Source organism: Halichoerus grypus, chromosome 8 (genome assembly GCF_964656455.1).
Source record: "Halichoerus grypus chromosome 8, mHalGry1.hap1.1, whole genome shotgun sequence".
Classification (NCBI taxonomy): Eukaryota; Metazoa; Chordata; class Mammalia; order Carnivora; family Phocidae; genus Halichoerus; species Halichoerus grypus.
Window position 1 is genome coordinate 146,859,572 of NC_135719.1, and position 18,521 is coordinate 146,878,092.

At 56.9% G+C, this 18,521-nt stretch overlaps 1 protein-coding gene across 3 annotated transcripts in view; it reads right to left on the reverse strand.

The window, feature by feature from the left end:
* The window catches only part of DEGS2 (delta 4-desaturase, sphingolipid 2), a 38,819-nt gene that overhangs the window by 5,745 nt on the left and 14,553 nt on the right, over window positions 1–18,521 (reverse strand). The window contains exon 1 of one of the 3 annotated variants that reach the window (XM_036100046.2): window positions 14,754–14,893. The exons of the other annotated variants lie outside the window; for them this stretch is intronic. Within the exon in view, the coding sequence (XP_035955939.1) occupies window positions 14,754–14,835 (82 nt within the window). The 5' untranslated portion in view covers window positions 14,836–14,893. Of the gene's footprint in view, window positions 1–14,753; window positions 14,894–18,521 lie in introns of those variants that run through there. 3 annotated transcript variants of the gene reach the window in all.

The window sequence follows — 18,521 nt, forward strand, 5'->3', positions numbered from 1 at the left end:
TGACCCAGGAAGTTACTTCCCCTTTGTGCTTAGAAGGGAAGGATGTGACAGCTCGGCTCAGCTGCCCAAGGTCCCTCCACCCTCCTCTCAGCCCACAAACCTTTCTGTGAGAGCCACCCAGCAATGGAACAGGCTGCTTCAGAGGTAGTGAGCTGCTTGTCCCTGGGAGTATGCAAGCAGAAACACACAACAGGGGCAAAAGGAGTCTGCCCCAGTCAGAAGGGAGACTCAGGCTCAGGATCCTCCTGCCTGAGCTGCCACCCCCCAAGCCCATCTTGGGGTTAGTCTTGATCTTGCTGTGTGGCTGGGGCTACATCCCCACCCTCTCTGGGCCCCGGTGTCCCAGTGTGTGATGGCAGGGTGTCTGTCCCCATAGAACGATCCTGGCTCCATGACAAGCGAACAGCCCGCATCTGCTGGAGATGCTGCGGGGAGCTGGGGTTCCCAAGCCCTAGAACCCCAGGCCACCTCTGCCCGGAAGCCAACGGAATCCCCCAGGCAGCCCTTACCCCAGCGCCCCCACCAAGCCTTCACCTCATCGGGCAGCTACAGTGGCTTGGGCTCTAGCCCAGTGAGCAGCGGCTCTCCACGGCCCTAAGCACGGCCTTCAAGCGGCCGAGGGGGGGTGTGAACCCCACGGTAGACAGAAGCAGGGCCCCCTGCTCCCACTGCAGCTGCCCCCCCCTTGCACGCAGGGGCCGCCTCCGGCCTGGGACAGCGCCAGTCCCCTGGCCTCCAAGCCCCGCGCACAAAGCCACCGGGGCCCTTTGATCCCGGGAGCTCTCTTCCTGAAGCTTGGCCAAGGACCCCGCCGGGATGCTGGTCACAGCACAGAACTTCAGACAAAGCAAGCCAGCCAAGCGACAGGTGACAAAACTCAGGCCCACTCAACCGGGAGCTCAGGAGCCACAGCGTCCCGGGGGCTGGGAGAGAGCAGCGCTCGGAGCAGGTTCAAATCCTCACTCCAGATGAAGGTTTGATATCCAGAATATATAAAGATTTCCCACAACTCAACAAGAGACAAACAGCCCAACGTAAAATGGACAAAGGACTTGAACAGGCAGGTCTCCAAAGATGTGCAACCAGCCAAGAAGCACCGGAAAAGATGCTCCGCATCAGTGGTCACCAGGGAAATGCAAACGAAGACCACAAATGAGATCCCCCTTCACCCCCGCGAGGATGGCCAGAGTCAAAAACGGACAACAGCGAGTGTCGGCAAGGATGTGGCGACACCGGAGCCCTTGTTGGGACACTGCTCGGGGGGATGCAACGTGGTGCAGCCACCCGGAAACCATTCGGCAGCTCCTCAAAGACCGAACTGTAGAATTACCACAGGCCGCAGCAATTTCACTTCGAAATACAGACCCCAAAGACTTCAAATCGGGGGCACACACGGATACTTGCACACCGTTCATCGAACTATTCACAGCAGCCAAAGCTGAAACCGACCCCAGTGTCCATCCACAGGTGACCAGATAAACAAAACGTGGTCTGTCCACACAATGGAACGTTATTCAGCCATAAAAAAGAACAAAACTTCCAGTCAAAAAAGAATTAAGTCCCGAGGGTATAACGTAAAGCACAGTGACTACAGTTAACAACACTACGTTGGGGGCGCCTGGGCGGCTCAGTCGGTTGAGCGTCTGACCTGATCTCAGCTCAGGTCATGATCTCAGCCCCACGTCGGGCTCCACGCTGGGTGTGGAGCTGACTTAGAAAAAAAGTAGATCTTAAAAGTTCTCATCAAGAACTTTTCTCACCCGAGAACTCAAGAACAAACATTTTTGTGACTGCGTATGGTGATGATGTTAGTTAGACTCACGGTGGCGATCATTCTGCACCACAGACCGGGGCATCCTGTCATACGCCTGAACTAATACCTCGTTCTATGTCATTATACCTCAATAAAAAAAATGTCTATATTGAATTGCCCACCGTCCCTATTTCACAATGCCGACACCCTACGCCTGCTCCCTGAAATGGACTCCCAAGTAAACTACTGGCTCCCCCAAAAAATGTGTTTAGAAGGAAGGAAGTGCTGACCCAGGCTACACATGGATGAGCCTCGAAGACATGACGCCGAATGAAAGCAGCCAGCCACACGGGCCACGTACCCCATGACAAGCCAAGGGTGGAGAACAGGTGCGTTCCTAGGGACGGAAAGCAGGGACCGGTCAGCAGGGGCTGGGGAGGGCAGCGGAGGGGTGAGGAGGGGGCGGGAACAGGCCTGCGTGGAGCCATGAGGTGGATTTGAAAATAGCCACGGTGCACGACGCCCTGCATGCCACCAAATCAGACACGACAACGTGGTTCCAAATGGCAAACTGTCGGTTCTTTGTGTTTTACCGCAGTAAGAAAAGTTTTTTTTTTTTTTTTTTTTTTTTTTAAAGATTTTTATTTATTTGAGAGAGAGCGAGCACATGAGAGGGGGGAGGGTCAGAGGGAGAAGCAGACTCCCTGCCGAGCAGGGAGCCCGATGCGGGACTCGATCCAGGGACTCCAGGATCATGACCTGAGCCGAAGGCAGTCGCTTAACCAACTGAGCCACCCAGGCGCCCGCAGTAAGAAAAGTTTAAGACAAACTGGCAGCTCGGGGCAGGTGAGCTCAGCCGCAGGGCTGGGCATGTGCACCCCGCGGGGGTCACTGGCAGGACTAACAGATCAGCCCTGCAGGGCTCGGCTCACCTGCCCGGGGAAGGCCCGCACAGCGGCCCGGCTGCGGGGTGACCGCCGGGGCGCGCTGGGGAGGCCGGCCCCGCGGAGGCCTGCAGCTGCGTCATCGGGGCACAGGGACTGCAAGGGGACAGAATACCAGGCTGATGAACCGCTTCCCCCACCCCCGGGGCCTGCCCACACTGCCTCATGGCCTCTGGCGTCGTGCCCGCGCCGTGGGAGGTGACTCGGCTGCCATAAAGGTCAGAGGCCCCGTGGGGTGCTTGGTGCCCTGCGAAGGCAGGGGAAGGCTCGGGGTGGCCGGTGCCACCTTAAGCCAGGAGACCCCGTTCACAAGCTGGAGAGAGAGGCTACTGGCAATGTGGGGGGCGGGGGCGGGCAGGATAATGGCCCCCCAAAGACATCCACATCCCAATCCCATAAGCTGAGGAGGTTCCAGCCCCCGGCAAGAGAGAACCAAGGTTGCACAAGGGAGTCAGGTGCAGCAGCTGACCTCACAACAGGACGGTGACCTGGATCATCCAGGTGGCCGGTGTCATCCCAGGGCCCACCCTCTCAGGGGAAGCACAGGCAGGAGAGAGCGTCCCGGGGGGGACTGGGAAGGACCCCATGTGCCCCTGCTGGTTGTGAAGGTGGAGGAGGGGCCCCGAGCCAGGAGTGCAGGTGCCTGCAAAGCTGGAAAGGCCTGGAAACGGCTTCTTCCCTGGAGCCCCCAGGGGCGTGGCCCTGCGACACCCTGACTTCAGCCCCGTGAGACCCGTGTCAGACTTCCGACCCCCCAGAGCCAGTAGAGAACACGTGTGTGCTGTCTGAAGGCCCCCAGTTTGTGGTCACCTGTCACCGCAGCCCAAGGAAACGCAGGGCACCTAGACCAAGGATGAGGAGACCGTGATCGCTCCCGCAGCTGGGCCCGCCACGGGGTCCACTCCTCCGGCCCTGTCCCTCCTCCGTCCTAGCACCTGGCACAGGGCCCAGGGCGACTCACGCTCTGCCTGCCCCCCCCCAAGGGCCCCACAGCCCGCCAGCCCTGGCCACGGGGGAGGAGCCAGCACCGCACCCGCCCGGTGTCATCCTGCCAGGTGGGACGAGAGACAAAAGGACCCAAGCCTGGGAGCAGGGACGGCCATGTGGGCCCCACTTGGGAGGGGGGACAGGGGGTAGGCCTCATCCCAGCTTGCTCCTCTCCCAAAAGGGGGTCAGAGTGAGAGGGGACACTTCAGAAAGGAGGCCTGGATTGCCTGGGTAGAGAGGTGCTTCCGGGGGACGCTGGGGGCCCCGGGAGGTGGGAATCCTGCAGCCACGGTGAGGTACAGCGCGAGTAAGAAATGGTTTCGGGCCAGGGAAACCGTGTGCGGAGTCCCCCGACCTTTGCATAGCTGGCTATCAGGTTGGGACCACAGGCCACAGGGCCCCACCAGCCTCCCTCTCGCCAGGGGCAGCCTCTGGGCACCAGCCTTCCCCCCCTGGGCAACCAGGAGCCTGGCCCTCACCTCCCGAGGCACACCTAGAAGCCCCAGGTAGCTGGAGGCCACCAGCTTCTCTCGGGCTGGTTCCCATGCTTGCCCTTGGAAGGGGGCCAAGCCTGGGGCGGGAGGGCAGGGCAGGCCACACCTGCACTAGGTAAGCAGGCTGGCATGCTCTGAGGCAGTAGGACCCCAGCTCTGGGATCGAGGCCAGCAAACAGGCCACTCCCGTGCTCCCCAGAGGCAGCTCTGACCTTGGACGGTGGGCCCCAGATGCCCCATCTGTCCAACAAAGACAGTAATCCTACCGGTGGGGAGCAAAGGAGAGCGCACCCCTGAGGTCCCACCCCTGCCGAGCCCACCTTCAGGAAGCCCGGTGTCCCTTCCTCCTTTTCCTAACAGTTTCCCCGAAGACTCAGCTGCCCCCACTGCCTCCCAGCCTTGTCTCCACAGAGGAGAGGTGGGGAGGACACTCCCCGCCTGCCCATCTGGGCTGTGGCAAGGCGGGGATGATGGAGCCCCAGGAGCTCTTCCACTGTTATTAAATGCAGCTTTCTGAGCTGAGGGTAAAAATGTCCTACTTCTGATCTTTGGGGCCATGGGAGCTACTCTTGCAGGCTGATCTGGCCCAGCTCGCTTTGACCTACGAGAACAGGCCCAGCGCCCCCAGGCCACAAGGGTCACTGGGCCCAGCCATCCGGCTGGAAGCAATAAAAGATGGGGCCGACGTCCAATCTGGACTCCAGGCTGCGCAGGGGCGATCCCGACGAGGGGCCAAGCACGTACGCCCCAGATCACCTCCACACCTCCCGGACCACAGAGCCGGGAGGAGCCCAGCAGCCACCAAGAAGGCAGAGCCCAGGGGCCTTGGCCAGAAGTGTATGTGGGGCGAGACACCAGAAGGGCTCCGAGACGGTGCCCAGGGAGCTGGGAGCGCAGCAGATTCCGGGGGGGGGGGGGGGCACGGGCGGGCAGGCCCCGCTGAACACCGCGGGCCTTCCGTGGAGACCCCAGGGAGGCCCCATCTTAGGAGTGGGGCTATTCTGGACCTGCCTGCTGAGAAAGTCAAACCCCACTCAAGGAAAACAGTAAATAACTTTTCAAGTCCAGAGCTTTCCCGGTCCCTGGGGATGGGAGGGGCCTGGGGGACCTCCCAGGGGAGATGCTCTGGGGACCACTAGCCACTCAGACCAGAGGTGGAGGTCACTGGGCACAGGAGGGACCGGGGTTACTGCAGCCATGGGCTTGAGGTGTCTGGCTGCTGGGGTCAAAGAGGGTCATGGGCAGGAAGACAAGACAGGTGCCCCACCGGACTTAGCAAGGTGATGAAGGCCCCACCAGGAGCCATCTCAGCACAGCCTGGGGCCAGACGGCGGTGGGGCAGGGAGGTGAGGAGGGAGAGGGTGAGTGCGGGAACAGGGGGAGGGCGGGAGGTCTGGCTGGGGGGTAAGATGGGAAGGAGAAAGCACCAGGGGAGGGCAGAAGGACAGGACAGAAATGCTGGGGCAGGGGTCACGGAGCGGGCAACGGGGTGCTGGCCCGACAAAAAGGGGGGGCCTCCTCCAGGGGGTCCGGGAAGGAGGACCGGAAGAAGGGGAGAGCCCCGGGGCTGCACAGCACTGGGCTCCATCTCTCTGGGCCCCCGGCAACCCCACGGAGGAGCCCCGGCCCTGAGCGGGACACCCTAGCCTGGCCCAGCCCGACCAGGCTCTGCCCCGCTGTGGGACCCCAGCTGACCACGGGGGTGCGGGCCCACTCAGGCCTCCAGCTCAGAGACAGCCGTAGCGGGACTAGGACACACATGCTTCGAGAGCTCTCGGCTCCACGGGGGAGCCGGGAGCCCAGCATGGACAGCCACCTGGAACCAGAGACGAACAGACCCGTGCAAATGTCCACCAGCGGCAGCCCCGGGCGTGGCCCCAGGCAACTAGGCAACTGGCCATGAACAGCAGCCATTGTTAGGAGTCACACTGCCCAGGCCTGACACGGAAAGGAGGCTCTGAGGTCCAGCGAGGCTCGGGGAAGCGTCCGACAGAGCACGGTGAGGCCGACACCGCCAACACTTGGCCTCGGGACCCCCAGCTCCAGGCCCCCCCCCCGCAGGCTGCACGCCGGGGCCCAGGCGAGGGCTAGGATGCCAGCCAAGTGCTCCCATGCAGGGCATCTGCCACACTCACTCAGCCTTCACCACTCTGCCCGGGAGGGGGCCATCCCCCCATTGCAGAGATGGGGAGACGGGGTTTCCACAAGCGGAAACAACGTGCCTCATTTCCAAAGCCCCCACCCACCCAGAGAGCTGGAAAGAGCACCCTGCAGGGATGCTCAGCCCCCAGGGGACCTGGGTCCTGGGGCTGAGCTATGTGGTCGCCAGGGCAAAGCATCCAGAGAAAATCCTGGGTCCCAGATCAGGAGACCTGCATGCAGCCTGGCTCAGCCCCACTGCGGGGTGTCCTTGGGCATGCCCCTGTCCCTCTCTGGGCCTGCTTCTCACTCTCCATCTGAAGGTGCTGGCTCTGACCGCCCTCCGGCTGGGAGCAGGTAGAGGCGTTCCCGGGGCCACCAGGCCCCACTGGTGAGGGCAAGCTTGGGGCCAGCACAGCTGTGACTTACAAGCATCACATGGACCCACACACACGACAGACTTGTTCGTAGGACCCGGAGAGCACCGCAGGAGGATGGGCCCGCTGGGCCCCAAGTGCCCCCACACCAGTCCCTGGGAACAGCCTTATTACCATGGACACTGGGTCATCCCCAAACTTCACCTGACAAAGCCGGCCGGGGGTGGGGGGGGTGGGGGGGAGGCAGAAGCAGGCAGCTGGTTGGGGAGGCTGCTGGGCACTTGCCCTCTAGAGGCAGTCAAGGAGGTCCCAAGGCCGGGCATCGGGCTCCTCCTCCCAGATGCAGGCCTTCTGCCCACCCCCTGCTGACCGCTGGCCTCTGGCAGGGGCCCCAGGCACACACGGGGCTTCTTCCCGCCAACACTCTGGACCCTTCCCTGCACCCAGGCCTGGCACCATCTGGACTGCATACTCCTACCACCTCCCCAAAGAGGCCAAATGCCATCATGTTGACAGTCTCGAGAGCTATAGGAGAGGTCCTTGTCATTGCCGCTCATCACCTAAGGTACTCCCAAGTCTAGAACATTCCATCGCACACAGCAGCTCACTGCTGCCCACCTGCTTCCCGGCCAGCCCAGAGCTCTTTCCCTCACATCCCCTACCCACTGTTGAATAACTTGACGACTCTCCCCTGACAGTCCTCTGACAAAGGCACCTAAAACCCTCTTAATCCCCTCCTTCCTAAAGGGCTTCCTTGCAGCCCCGCCCCAGCTCAGCGGCCTTCCCACCACACAATGTTCCCTCTCGGAGCCAGGAGGCAAGCCTAACCCCGTCCAGTCAGCGTGGGAGGCACTGTGGGGACCTGGTGTGACACATAACAGGTGGAAAGGGGCCGAAGTGCCTTGAGGAGTCACTGTGCCCGCCTCCTCACCTGCCTCTCACTAAACCTGCTTTTTGTTCAGTGACAAATATTTGCTGAAGGTCTTTGGCAGCCAGGCCCCAGACCCCAGAGATGGAAGGGGTTCTCAGGCTGCGTGGGGGGGGGGGGTGCCGTTCTCACGGGGCGTCCCAAGAGAGGGACACACACACCCACACACACACGCACACACACGTCCAACGTCAGAGCCGAAACCCCAAGGATGGAGAGTATGGGTGTGAGAACCTGGGGGTGGGGGGGGTGACTGCACGTGTTCGCAAGGGATCTTCCAGGTGATGAAAATACTCCCAAACTGGATTATATAACTTCCCTAAAGTCACCGGCCTGTGCCTTTCAAATGAGGGGATTTACGGTATGTAAATCCTGCCCCATAAAAGCTGGTACAAATTAACGAACAAGGGGAAAGGGAACAAGGGGAAAGGGAGGCCGGGGAAGGACGCGGCACGCAAGGCCGTGGGGAGGCCCCGATCCAGACCTGGCAGCTGTGCATGCATCGTGTGGCAGGGACAGTGGCTCCCTTCGGGCACCGGGGACAGAAGAGGGTGGACGAGAGGCCTGCCTGCCCCCGGACCGGCTGGGGAGCGGGGCAAGTGACTCACTCCGCAGGGAGCGTCAACGTCCCTGCCGTCAACGTCCGGAAGGCAGACAAAAGAAAGGCAAGGCAAAAATGCTCGTTATGTGCGACAAGCACAGGGCCACAAGAAGTCATACACAAACCCTCACCCATCGGGAACAAGGACTAGGATTGCTCGGGTGGAAAATGGAGCCGGGGAGAGGAGAAGAAAGTTCCCGAGGGAAGAAAGACAGTGCGATCAAGCAGAATCCTCAGCCTCACTGCTTGGTTCCGCTGGGTTGTCTCCCAGCTCGCTGGCTGGCGAGGGTGAGCCCTGGAGGGAACCGGAGCTGCCAGGTCCCAGGCAGCGCTGGGAGGGAGGGAAACCCGGGACCTCCTGGCAGCCGCTGAAGCTTTGTGCGGGTGCCTGTCGCCGACCTGTCTGGGGAGCGCTGCAGGCCAGTCCAAGGAACCGCGGTGGTGGTGGTGAGCCCGGCCTGCCTTCGGGGATGCTCAGACGTGGGAATGAAAGCAGTCGCCCCACGGACACCTGCAGCTACAAGAGAGGCCAGGGCCAGGAGGTGAAGGCACCTTGCAGGAGGGTGAGGGAGGAGGATGGAGCAGGGGCCCGGAGGGGAGGTAAGCACTGCAGGCCACCCACACGCACTCCTCCCTTCCCAAATGGCTGCTCAGCAATGCATGCTGGTAGCTTGAAATTGGCCACGATAGAAATATCTGCACAAACAGCCATGTGCCAATTTGCACATCAGGGTTTTTTTGTTCTCTCCAGGGAGTACCAGCATCATACCGTGAGTGTGTGGTGTTGTTAGAGTGTTTCTGAGAAAAGGGCATTGAGGCTGAGACCTGAGGGACACATAGGAGTTTGGTTCATGAAGAACAGGGGAGGGGGAGAACCATGAGAGACGATGGACTCTGAGAAACAACTGAGGGTTCTAGAGGGGAGGGGCGCGGGGGGATGGGTTAGCCTGGTGATGGGTATTAAGGAGGGCACGTTCTGCATGGAGCACTGGGTGTTAATACACAAACAATGAATCATGGAACACTACATCAAAACTATGTAATGTATGGTGACTAACATAACATAATAATAAAAAAAAAAAAAAAAAAGAACAGGGGAAAAGAACTCAAGCAGGGGGAACAGCATTTGCAAAAGCCATGAGGAGGGAAATGGGCAGATGGGATGCATTCCACAAAACGGCCAGAGACGGGGTGCGCCACAGGCCAGGGCAGAGGTGAGATTTTTTTAGAAGGGGAAGCCCTTGGAGGATTTCAGCAGGGGAGGATATAATCAGGTCAAGGAGGGTCCACGAGTCAGCCCTGAGTGACCACCCACAGTCCGCGCTGCCGTGCCCCCCTGTATCCAGCCTGCCTCCCCCCCTGCCCACACAACTCAGGGTCACAGCACCCCTTCCTTTTCTTGGAGAGCCACCTCTCCCTGCCCTGACTACATGATACCGGTGGGCCTTGCCCATCACTGCCCCCTGCCCACTGACCAGCCGTACGACTCACAGCTCTGGCCAGAGGTTAGTGGTTCAAGGGGCGGTCACGCTCCTCAGGTCAGGAGGTGAGGGAGGCAGCTCCCTTTCTTCTGCGGAATCTCAGAGTTGGAGGGACGCAAGCCCAGCACCAGTGCAGCCCCCTGGCAGGGGAGGAGGCCCAGATGCCTCCTGGGGCAGGGACGTGGGGTGCGGAGAGAATGGCCAGCCCGCTCCCCACCCCTGGAGCTGGCATCTCCACGGTTGGGTGGGGAGAGTTCACGAATTCCCCTGAGGGCTTCAGCCAGTTCTGTTCTGGATTTTACCACCCAGCCCCTGAGAAACGACCCAGCAGGGGCCTTACCTACGCAAATAACCCAACAATTGCCAAGAGTCTTACTTCCTTGTTTCCTCTTTTGTTTTCCTTTGATTATTTGAATTTGTGTTTCGTTTTGTTTTGTTTTGTTTTACCATGTTTGTGCCCTGTTTTCATAAGAAAAAAAAATCACAAAGCTATTTGTTTTTAAAGACAAACCCAAAGTCTGCTTCTTTCCGCGGCCACGCCTGGCTTGGCCTCTGGTCTGCCGTGGGATCACAGTCCTGCGGGCTCTGTTCCTGCCTTCAAAGTACAGGGAGGCTCAGCCGTGGCCTGGGATTTGTGGCTCTTAGGGGCTGCGTGGGACTGCATTTGCCCATGGGACACTGTGCCCTGGGGAGCCTGTCCCCAGTCAGGCAGCAGCTGGAGATGGACTTCGGTTCTGCCCCCGAGAGAGGTGCGGCCAGCTAGGCGCAAGGGCCTCCCCCCGGGTTCTGACTCCCTCCCAGATTAGGATCTTTATTGAGCATCCATTGGCTCCTGGGGCTTGGCAGGAGCTGCAGGAGCGGCCTGCTGGGGCTGGAGCACATCCTCAAGCAAGTTCCCTGCACACCAGCCTGGCCTCGGCAGCCTCCGGCCTACGCAGCCCCACACAAGTCGCTTCCCCTCTCTGAGCAGCCCCTCGCTGCCTCTTCTCTAAAGCGGTACTGGCAGTTACACGCAGAATTTCTCTCGGGCTGCGAATGGCACAGGCGGCCAGAAAGCAGAGGCGGAAAGGCATTCCCTGTCCTTGGGGAGAACCTGGGCCTGTGTGCCGAGGTAGTAATTATCATCGGAGCTAACATTTATTGTAACATTTATTGCGAGCTAAGCACTTAACATTACCTCATTTAATCTGCACAACTCTGTAAGGAATAATAACCCCTTTTAACTCAACCAAGCCTCTATTTGCTCATCTGATGACTGACCTGCCCAGGGTCACATGGCTAATGCGTGAGGAGTGTTGAGGTGCCTGCCAGGAGATGAGCTCCACAGCCAAGCTCTAGATCCCCGAAATCCGCTTCCCCACATTGGTAAGAACCTTGATGGGTCAGAGCCATAGAGGGAAAGCCCAGAGGAATGTCCTCCCCCAGCGGAGGCCAAAGGCCAGGAGGGTAGTCAGGGGGCCTTCCTGCAGGAAATGGGACTGAGCGAGAGCCCTAATAAAATTTCAACAGCATTTGTCAGATAACTAAAACAAATAATTCTAAAATGTCTATGGAACCGCAAAAGACCATGAATAACAAAAGCAACCTTCTGAAAAAAACAAAGTCAGAGGTATCGTGTTCCTGGATTTCAACCTATGTACTACAAAACTGAAGTAACCAAAAAACAGTGTAAGTTAGCATAAAAATAAACACAGAGATCAATGGAACAGAACAGGGAGCCCAGAAATAAACTGACATGCATATGGTCAATCAATTTACAACAAAGAAGGCAGGAATATGCAATGAGCAAAAGACAGTCTCTTCGACAAATGGTGTTGGGGAAACTGAACGGCTACGTGCAGAATACAACTGGACCGCTTTCTCACACCACACACAAAAATAAACTCAAAGTGGATTGAAGACTTGAATTTAAGACAGGAAAGCCAAAATCTTCAGGCGGTAAGCTCCTTGACATCAGTCTTGGCGATAATCTTTTTGGATTTCACACTGGAAGTAAAGGCAACATAAGTGAAAATAAAACAAATAGGACTCCATCAAACTAAAAAACTTTTGCACAGTGAAGGAAACCATCAACAAAACAAAAAGGCAGCCCATGGAATGGGAGAAGATACTGACAAATCACATACCCAATAAGGGGATAACATCCGAAGTCTATAAAGAACTCATACAACTCAATAGCAAACCAACAAAAATTTGACTAAAACTTGAATAGACATTCTTACATGGAAGACATACCAATGAACAACCGGCACATGGAAAGATGCTCAACATCAGGGAAATACAAATCAAAACTACAATGTGGCATCACCGTACACCTGTCAGAATGGCTAAAATCAACAACATAAGTAACAGGTGTTGGCGAGGATGCAGAGAAAGGGGAACTCTCGTGCACTGTCGGTGGGAATGCAAACTGGTGCAGCCACTCTGGAAAGCAGTATGGAGGTTCTTCAAAAAATTGATCCAGCAATTCCACGTCTTGGTGTTTATCCAAAGAAAATGAGAACACAAATTCAAAAAGATATATGCACCCCCCTGTTCCCTGCCGCATTATGTACAAGAGCTAAGATATGGAAGCAACTTAAGTGTCCATCAACAGACGCGTGGATGAAGAAGATGAGGGATATACACAATCAAAAATTACTCAGCCATAGAAAAAAATGGAATTTTGCAACAACTTGGGTGGACCCTGAGGATATTGTGCGAAGTGAAGTCAGTCAGACAGACACAGACAAATACTCCACCATTCCACTTACATGTGGAATCTAAAAGACAAAACCAAACCTAACCCAGACTCAAAAGACAAACCAAGCCAACCCAGATTGGTGGTTGCCAGAGGGGGAGGGACACGGAGGGATGGGTGCAGGGGATCAAGTACAAACTTTCATTTACAAAGTAAGTAAGTGATGGGCATGTCATGTACAGCAAGGGGACTGTAGTCCATGAAATCACAGTAACTTTTGTACTGTGAAAAATGGTAACTAGATTTATACCTGAAACTTAGTAACATAATACTGCATGTCAATTATACTTCAATAAAATTTAAAACAAAACAAAACAAAACAAAACTCCAAAGAGAGCCAGAGGGGCAGAGCAGGAAGGAAGGACATCCAGGCAGGGCAAAAGCTGTCAAATGCCAGGGAGTGAGGGAAAATGGCACATGTCAAGTTCATGAGTTCAAAACCAGACGTGACCGGAGGAATCCACAGCACCCAGTGGAAACTGGAAATGAGCTAAAGGTCCCTGGAGGGTCGGCCCCTGAGACCTGGTGCCCAAATCACCTCCTCTCCTCCAAGCCTTCCAGCCTTCCGTGCCACCCCGTTCCAGGAAGCTTCCCCTATTGGTTTCGGGGCCTGTGGCTTCTCTCTTCAGAGACAGATCCTTTTCTCCATGTCCTGGAGTGCTGGGTACCACACTGGGCACCTTTTAACATCCAAGATCTCCTTTTAACATCGCACCCTCTCTGCCAAACAGGATGACTGTGCCCATTTTGCAGATTCAGAAAGTGAGTGTGCCGCCCAGAGGGTCTGGACCCCTCTGTGGGGCAGGGTAAGTCTCCCAGCCTTCTCCACCTGGAGCCAGGTGCCAGTGAGTCCTGTAACAGCAAGGTGGGGGGCTGCCAGGGCAGGGGAAGGAAATGGAGCCCTGCCTCAGCCCTGCTGAGGGGAGCAGCCAAGACACCTGCCCTCTAGGGAGAGGCAGGACCAGATGATCACCAAGACCCCTCTGAGCCACCCCAAGAAGTTCACAGGTGTAGGGGAGGATGCTGCCACAGGTCAGACCACAGCAGTGCTCGGTTATTATTCACCTCACAGCAGAAAGCCACCAAAGACACGAACCCCCCCCCCAGCCGTCTCCAGCCAGGGGGCAGCCACAGCGGAGAACAGCCCGGCATGAACCACGCAGTGCATCCGGTATCTGAAAGCCTTAAAAGTAATAGGATGGATATTTCATAGTCTTGGAGTGGAGCAGGAAGACACCAAAAGGAAAACTCTAAAGAAAAACCCAATCCATTTGAATGCATAAAAAAAAAAAAAAAGAAAGAAAAGCTTCCGTGAGAGCAAAAGACAAGGGGAATATATTTGCAACACGTAAGACAAATAGACAAAACCCTGCTGTACAGAGAGCTCTAACAATCAACAAGCAAGAGACGAACCCAAGAGAAAAAAGAAAAAATTGAAGTGGCCAATTAAACTTTGGAAACAATCATCCCAAAACTGCAAATTAAACACAATGAAATAGCATATGTCACCTAGTCAACCTGATTAAAAGGTTTGCCAACCCCAGGTGTAGGCGAGGGAGTGTGGAAACCACCGCCTGGCCATTTCTTGGGAGGGAGGGTAGCATGGCCACGCTGCTGGAAGCCGGCCTGGCACTGTGGGGGCGATTTGGTGGCACCCAGTAGCAACTGTTCTGGAGGTGCGAGCCCTTTTACCCGTAGTGCCCAGGAAAGAGACTGTACATCCCGGGTCTGATGGGAGCCGCAGGCTTCACTGACCACAACTACGCTGGTAAAAACGACTTCGACTTCGCAGGACACTAAATGAGAGAGGGGCGGCCACCATGTATTAAGCTATAGAATACAGGGCAGAATGGACAAAAGGCATTCTTTGGCATAATCTTTGTGGGTTTTTTTCTTAAGGTATATCCCGTACACAGACGGTCCCCTGGGGACGGACCCCGCGCCCCGAGTTCGCGCCCGGTCCCCGCCCCACGACTGGCTCGCGGCCCACCACCAGGATGCTGCAGCTGAGGTGCGCTCCCCAGGTGCGCGGATCCGGGCTCGGGTCCTCGAATCCCGGACCCCAGGACGGAGGCAAAGACGCGAGAGGAGTTTCAGACCTGGGCGTGGGAGACCCTCGGGCACCCGGGCCGAAGACCCCTGGCGGCAGGGAAGAGTGGCGCTCCCAGCCTCCCTGAAGCAGGGGCCGAGGAGTGCCCGCTGGGCACCGGGGTCGGCGCAAGAGCGACCGCCGGGCTCGGGCTGGCCCGCGCCTCGCGACGGCCCCGCGGGGCTGTCCCCACCCGCGGCAGGGGCCGGGCCGCGCTTACCGAGCATCTCTTTGCGCCGCTGCGTGTGCGGCTGGTCGGTGTAGACCCATTCGAAGTCGGAGCGGCCCGCGCGGTTGCCCATGGCGGGGCCCGGAGCGTAGCACGGAACGCGGGGCACAGCTCAGCTCTCCTCCACCTGTCTGCCCAAGCGCGCGGCGCGGGCACCAGTTTGCGGCTCGGGGCGGGGCCGGGGGCGGGGCCTCTCGCTGGGGGCGGGGCCAGGTGCGCCCCGGGAGGCGCGAGGGGGCGGGACCCCGCGGGGCCGGGGCGCGAGGGGGCGGGCACGGCCCAGACCTGGGGCGGGAGGCGGCGGCTCCCCAGCTTCGGTCACGTCGGCGGGACATGGGACTAGTAGCGCGCCACCCGCGGGAGTCCCCGGCCCCCAGGTCGTGCGTGAAACCCGACGACCGGCCCCGGTGCGCTCGCTGCCCCCCCCACCCCGCCTGGCTCGCCCGCGGCCGGTCGTCGGGTTTCACGCACGCCCCACCCGGCGGAGCGCCAGTTCTCCCCGCGGCCCAGACGCCCCGGCGCGCCCGCCGCCCCTGCCTCCGGGGATGAGCCGGGGTTAGCGCCCACTTGGGGTGGGGGTAGAGGTCAGGAGGCTAGAGATTAAATGCTTGCGACAGTGCCAGTAAACGGAAGGTGCTCGGAAAGCAATGCTCCCTTCCCCTACCCGGCCCTCTCACGCAACAACAACACAGTGGGCAGATGGTGTGTCTGTGGCAACCTCAGGGAGGTGAGTCGGGCCCACCCCGACCTTCAGGAAAATCGAGGGACACAGGGACACAGACACGGAAGAGGCCCATTATGACTCAGGGTGAGACGTGCCATGACACAGGGAGGGGTGGTTAGGGTCCAGCAGGGGGGTCTTTTGCATTGGGCCTTGAAGGATGAGTAGGAGTCAACAGCTAGAAAAGGGGAAGGGCACTTGGTGGAGCAGACAGCAGATGCAAAGGCTCAGAAGCTTGGAAGAACTCTGACATTCTTTTAAATAACAGAGTCCAGGGTTTGGGGGAGTGGGGGCACAGGGCTCCTTATTTTCACTTTTTCAGGGATTCCTCTCACTCCTTCGGAGCTTTGTAGGGGTGGCCGAGTCACCTCTGTAGAGCCTGGCCTGTGCTGGGAGCTGCCTGGGTAGCAGAATGGCCTGGCAGCCAAAGGTACCACAAGGCAGGGAGGCAATAATGGTCAGTTTCCATCCAGTCTCCTGGAAGTCCATGGCCCAGGGGTGTGGTACACTTGGCAGGCCTCCCTCAGCCCAGGGCCAAACGCAGTCCCGGCCCAGGCTGGAAAGGAAAGCAACTGTGTGCGCGCATCCCGTGGCAGCCAGCCACCTGCCCAGCTCAGGTGTAGGAAAATGGGTCGGCACGGAGGCTGGATTCCCAATCCAACAGGAAGACCCTCGGAGCCTAGCGTGGCCACCACCCCTCACAGCACCCGACAGGGTCACCTGCCCAGCTCGCACAGCCTAAAAACAGAGCTCATGTTCCCCAGAGCAACCTGTTCTATTCTCAGCCAAAGGGACCCTCCCACCAACTGGCACTTTACAGATGAGTAAACTGAGGCTCAGAGCTCAAGAGGGCCTTGCCTAACTACACAAGAATAAGGAGCGAAGCAGGGGCAGAGCCCTGATCTTTGACCCGAAAAGCCCAAAGTCGGCGTGTGGGCCCCCATGTTGCGCTCAGTGAGATGTGGGTCCCGGCTCGGCTCTGCCCTCAGATAGCATCACACCTGCCGGCTTCCTCCGCCCCAGGACGGGGTCAGGAAACTTCATTCGCCATTTACCCCAAGACTCAACCTGTCTAGATGAAACTAGCCCAGTGCCTCCATTTCACAGATAAGGAAACTAAGGCCAAAGAGGGGACAAGTCAAAGGACACACTAGAGAGACAGGAGGCTGGAATAGGAGTTGAACATACCTGAATCCCCATCCAGCGCCCTGGCCAAGTAATCCCCAACTCCCCAAGCCAGGCGGAACCAGAAAGACTGACTTCAAGATGGTAAACTTGATCACAGCACACGTGACGGCCTCCCCACTACTCCCCTGGACCCCTGCAATGACAGGGAATACGTATTTGTCTGTAAGGTGGTGTCCTGGGTGGGATCCTGGACCAGGAAAAGGGCGAGAATCTGACTACAGTATGAACTTCAGTTAATAATAATGTACCAATAGTGATTCACTAATTATAACAAATGCACCATACTATTATAAGATCTTAAAATAAAGGATGTTGGGTGTGGAAGCTATGTGAATTCTCGATGCTATCTTCCCAATATTTCTTTTTTTTTTTTTTTTTTTTTTTTTTTTTTTATTTATTTGACAGAGAGAAAGACAGCCAGAGAGGGAACACAAGCAGGGGGAGTGGGAGAGGGAGAAGCAGGCTTCCCGCGGAGCAGGGAGCCCGATGTGGGGCTCGATCCCAGGACTCTGGGATCATGACCTGAGCCGAAGGCAGACGCTTAACGACTGAGCCACCCAGGCGCCCCCCCAATATTTCTATAGATCATAAAGTTTATTTGTAAAACGAAGTTTATTCTTCAAAAATCTTTGTTATACATTGTATGTTATAGCCACTCCTCTGACTATCCCCCCAAACCTTCCCTGCTCCCATTTCTCCTGGGAGGAGCAATAGCCTGGGTGGGGGGGTTCACTGACTCTCAGGAGGGACCCCGACTGTAAGCGTGGGTGTCTTCCACTGCCTGGGAGGAGTGGGGGGTACCGACACCCGGAAGTCTTAACTGTAGTATTTGCTGTCCCAGCACGAAGCCCTCTTGTGCCGCACGTTCGCACGTTGTTCTGGGGGGGCGGGGGGGGGGGAACAGGCCAGAATGCATTCCGTACAGTCCCTCCGCCCCTGCCTGAAGCCAGGGGAAGCTAACAGCCCGTGACTCACAGTCAGTCCACACGGGAGGGAGTCACTGCGGGAAAGAAGGGAGGGCAACCACCCCAAGAAAGAGAAGAACTTCCCACCTGGCAAAACAGAGCTATCGGAAAAGCAGAACCAGGCTGAGAAAGGAGAATGACATTTTCATTTCAGGAGACACACAAGGCTGTTGCCATTTCACCAATAAAGTAAATAAATAAATAAACCAGAGACGGACAGGTATAAGTGGCTTGTTTAAAAAAAAAAAAATCTTCTCTTAGAAGAAAACATGGGCAGGAAGCTCTTTCACATCAATCTTAGCAGTATTTTTGGGGGGGGGGCAGTCTCCCCAGGCAAGGGCAGCAAAAGCTAAAATAAACAAATGGGATTGCATCAAACTAAAAAACCTCTGCCCCAGTGAAGAAAATCATCAGCAAAACAAAAAGGTAACCTACTTAGTGGAAGAAGATATTTGCAAGTAATACATCTGATAAGGGGTTAATATACAAAATATATAAAGAACTTACACAACTTAATATTTAAAAAACCACCTGATTTAAAAATGGGCAGAGGACCTGAATAGACATTTTTCCAAAGAAGACATGCCCACGGCCAACAGGACAGGAAAAGATGTGTCATCAGGGAAATGCAAATAAAAACCACAATGAGAGATCACCTCGCACCAGTCACGGATGGCTAGTACCAAAAGACTAAAAGTAACAAGTGTTGGCGAGGATGTGGACAAAAGGGAACCCCTCCTGCACTGTTGGTGGGAATGTAAATTGGTTTCCCTGTGGAAAACAGTATGGAGGTTCCCCAAAAAGTTAAAAATAGAACCACCCTATGATCCAGTAATCCCACTTCTAGAATTTATCTAAAGAAAAGAAAACACCATTTTTTTTTAT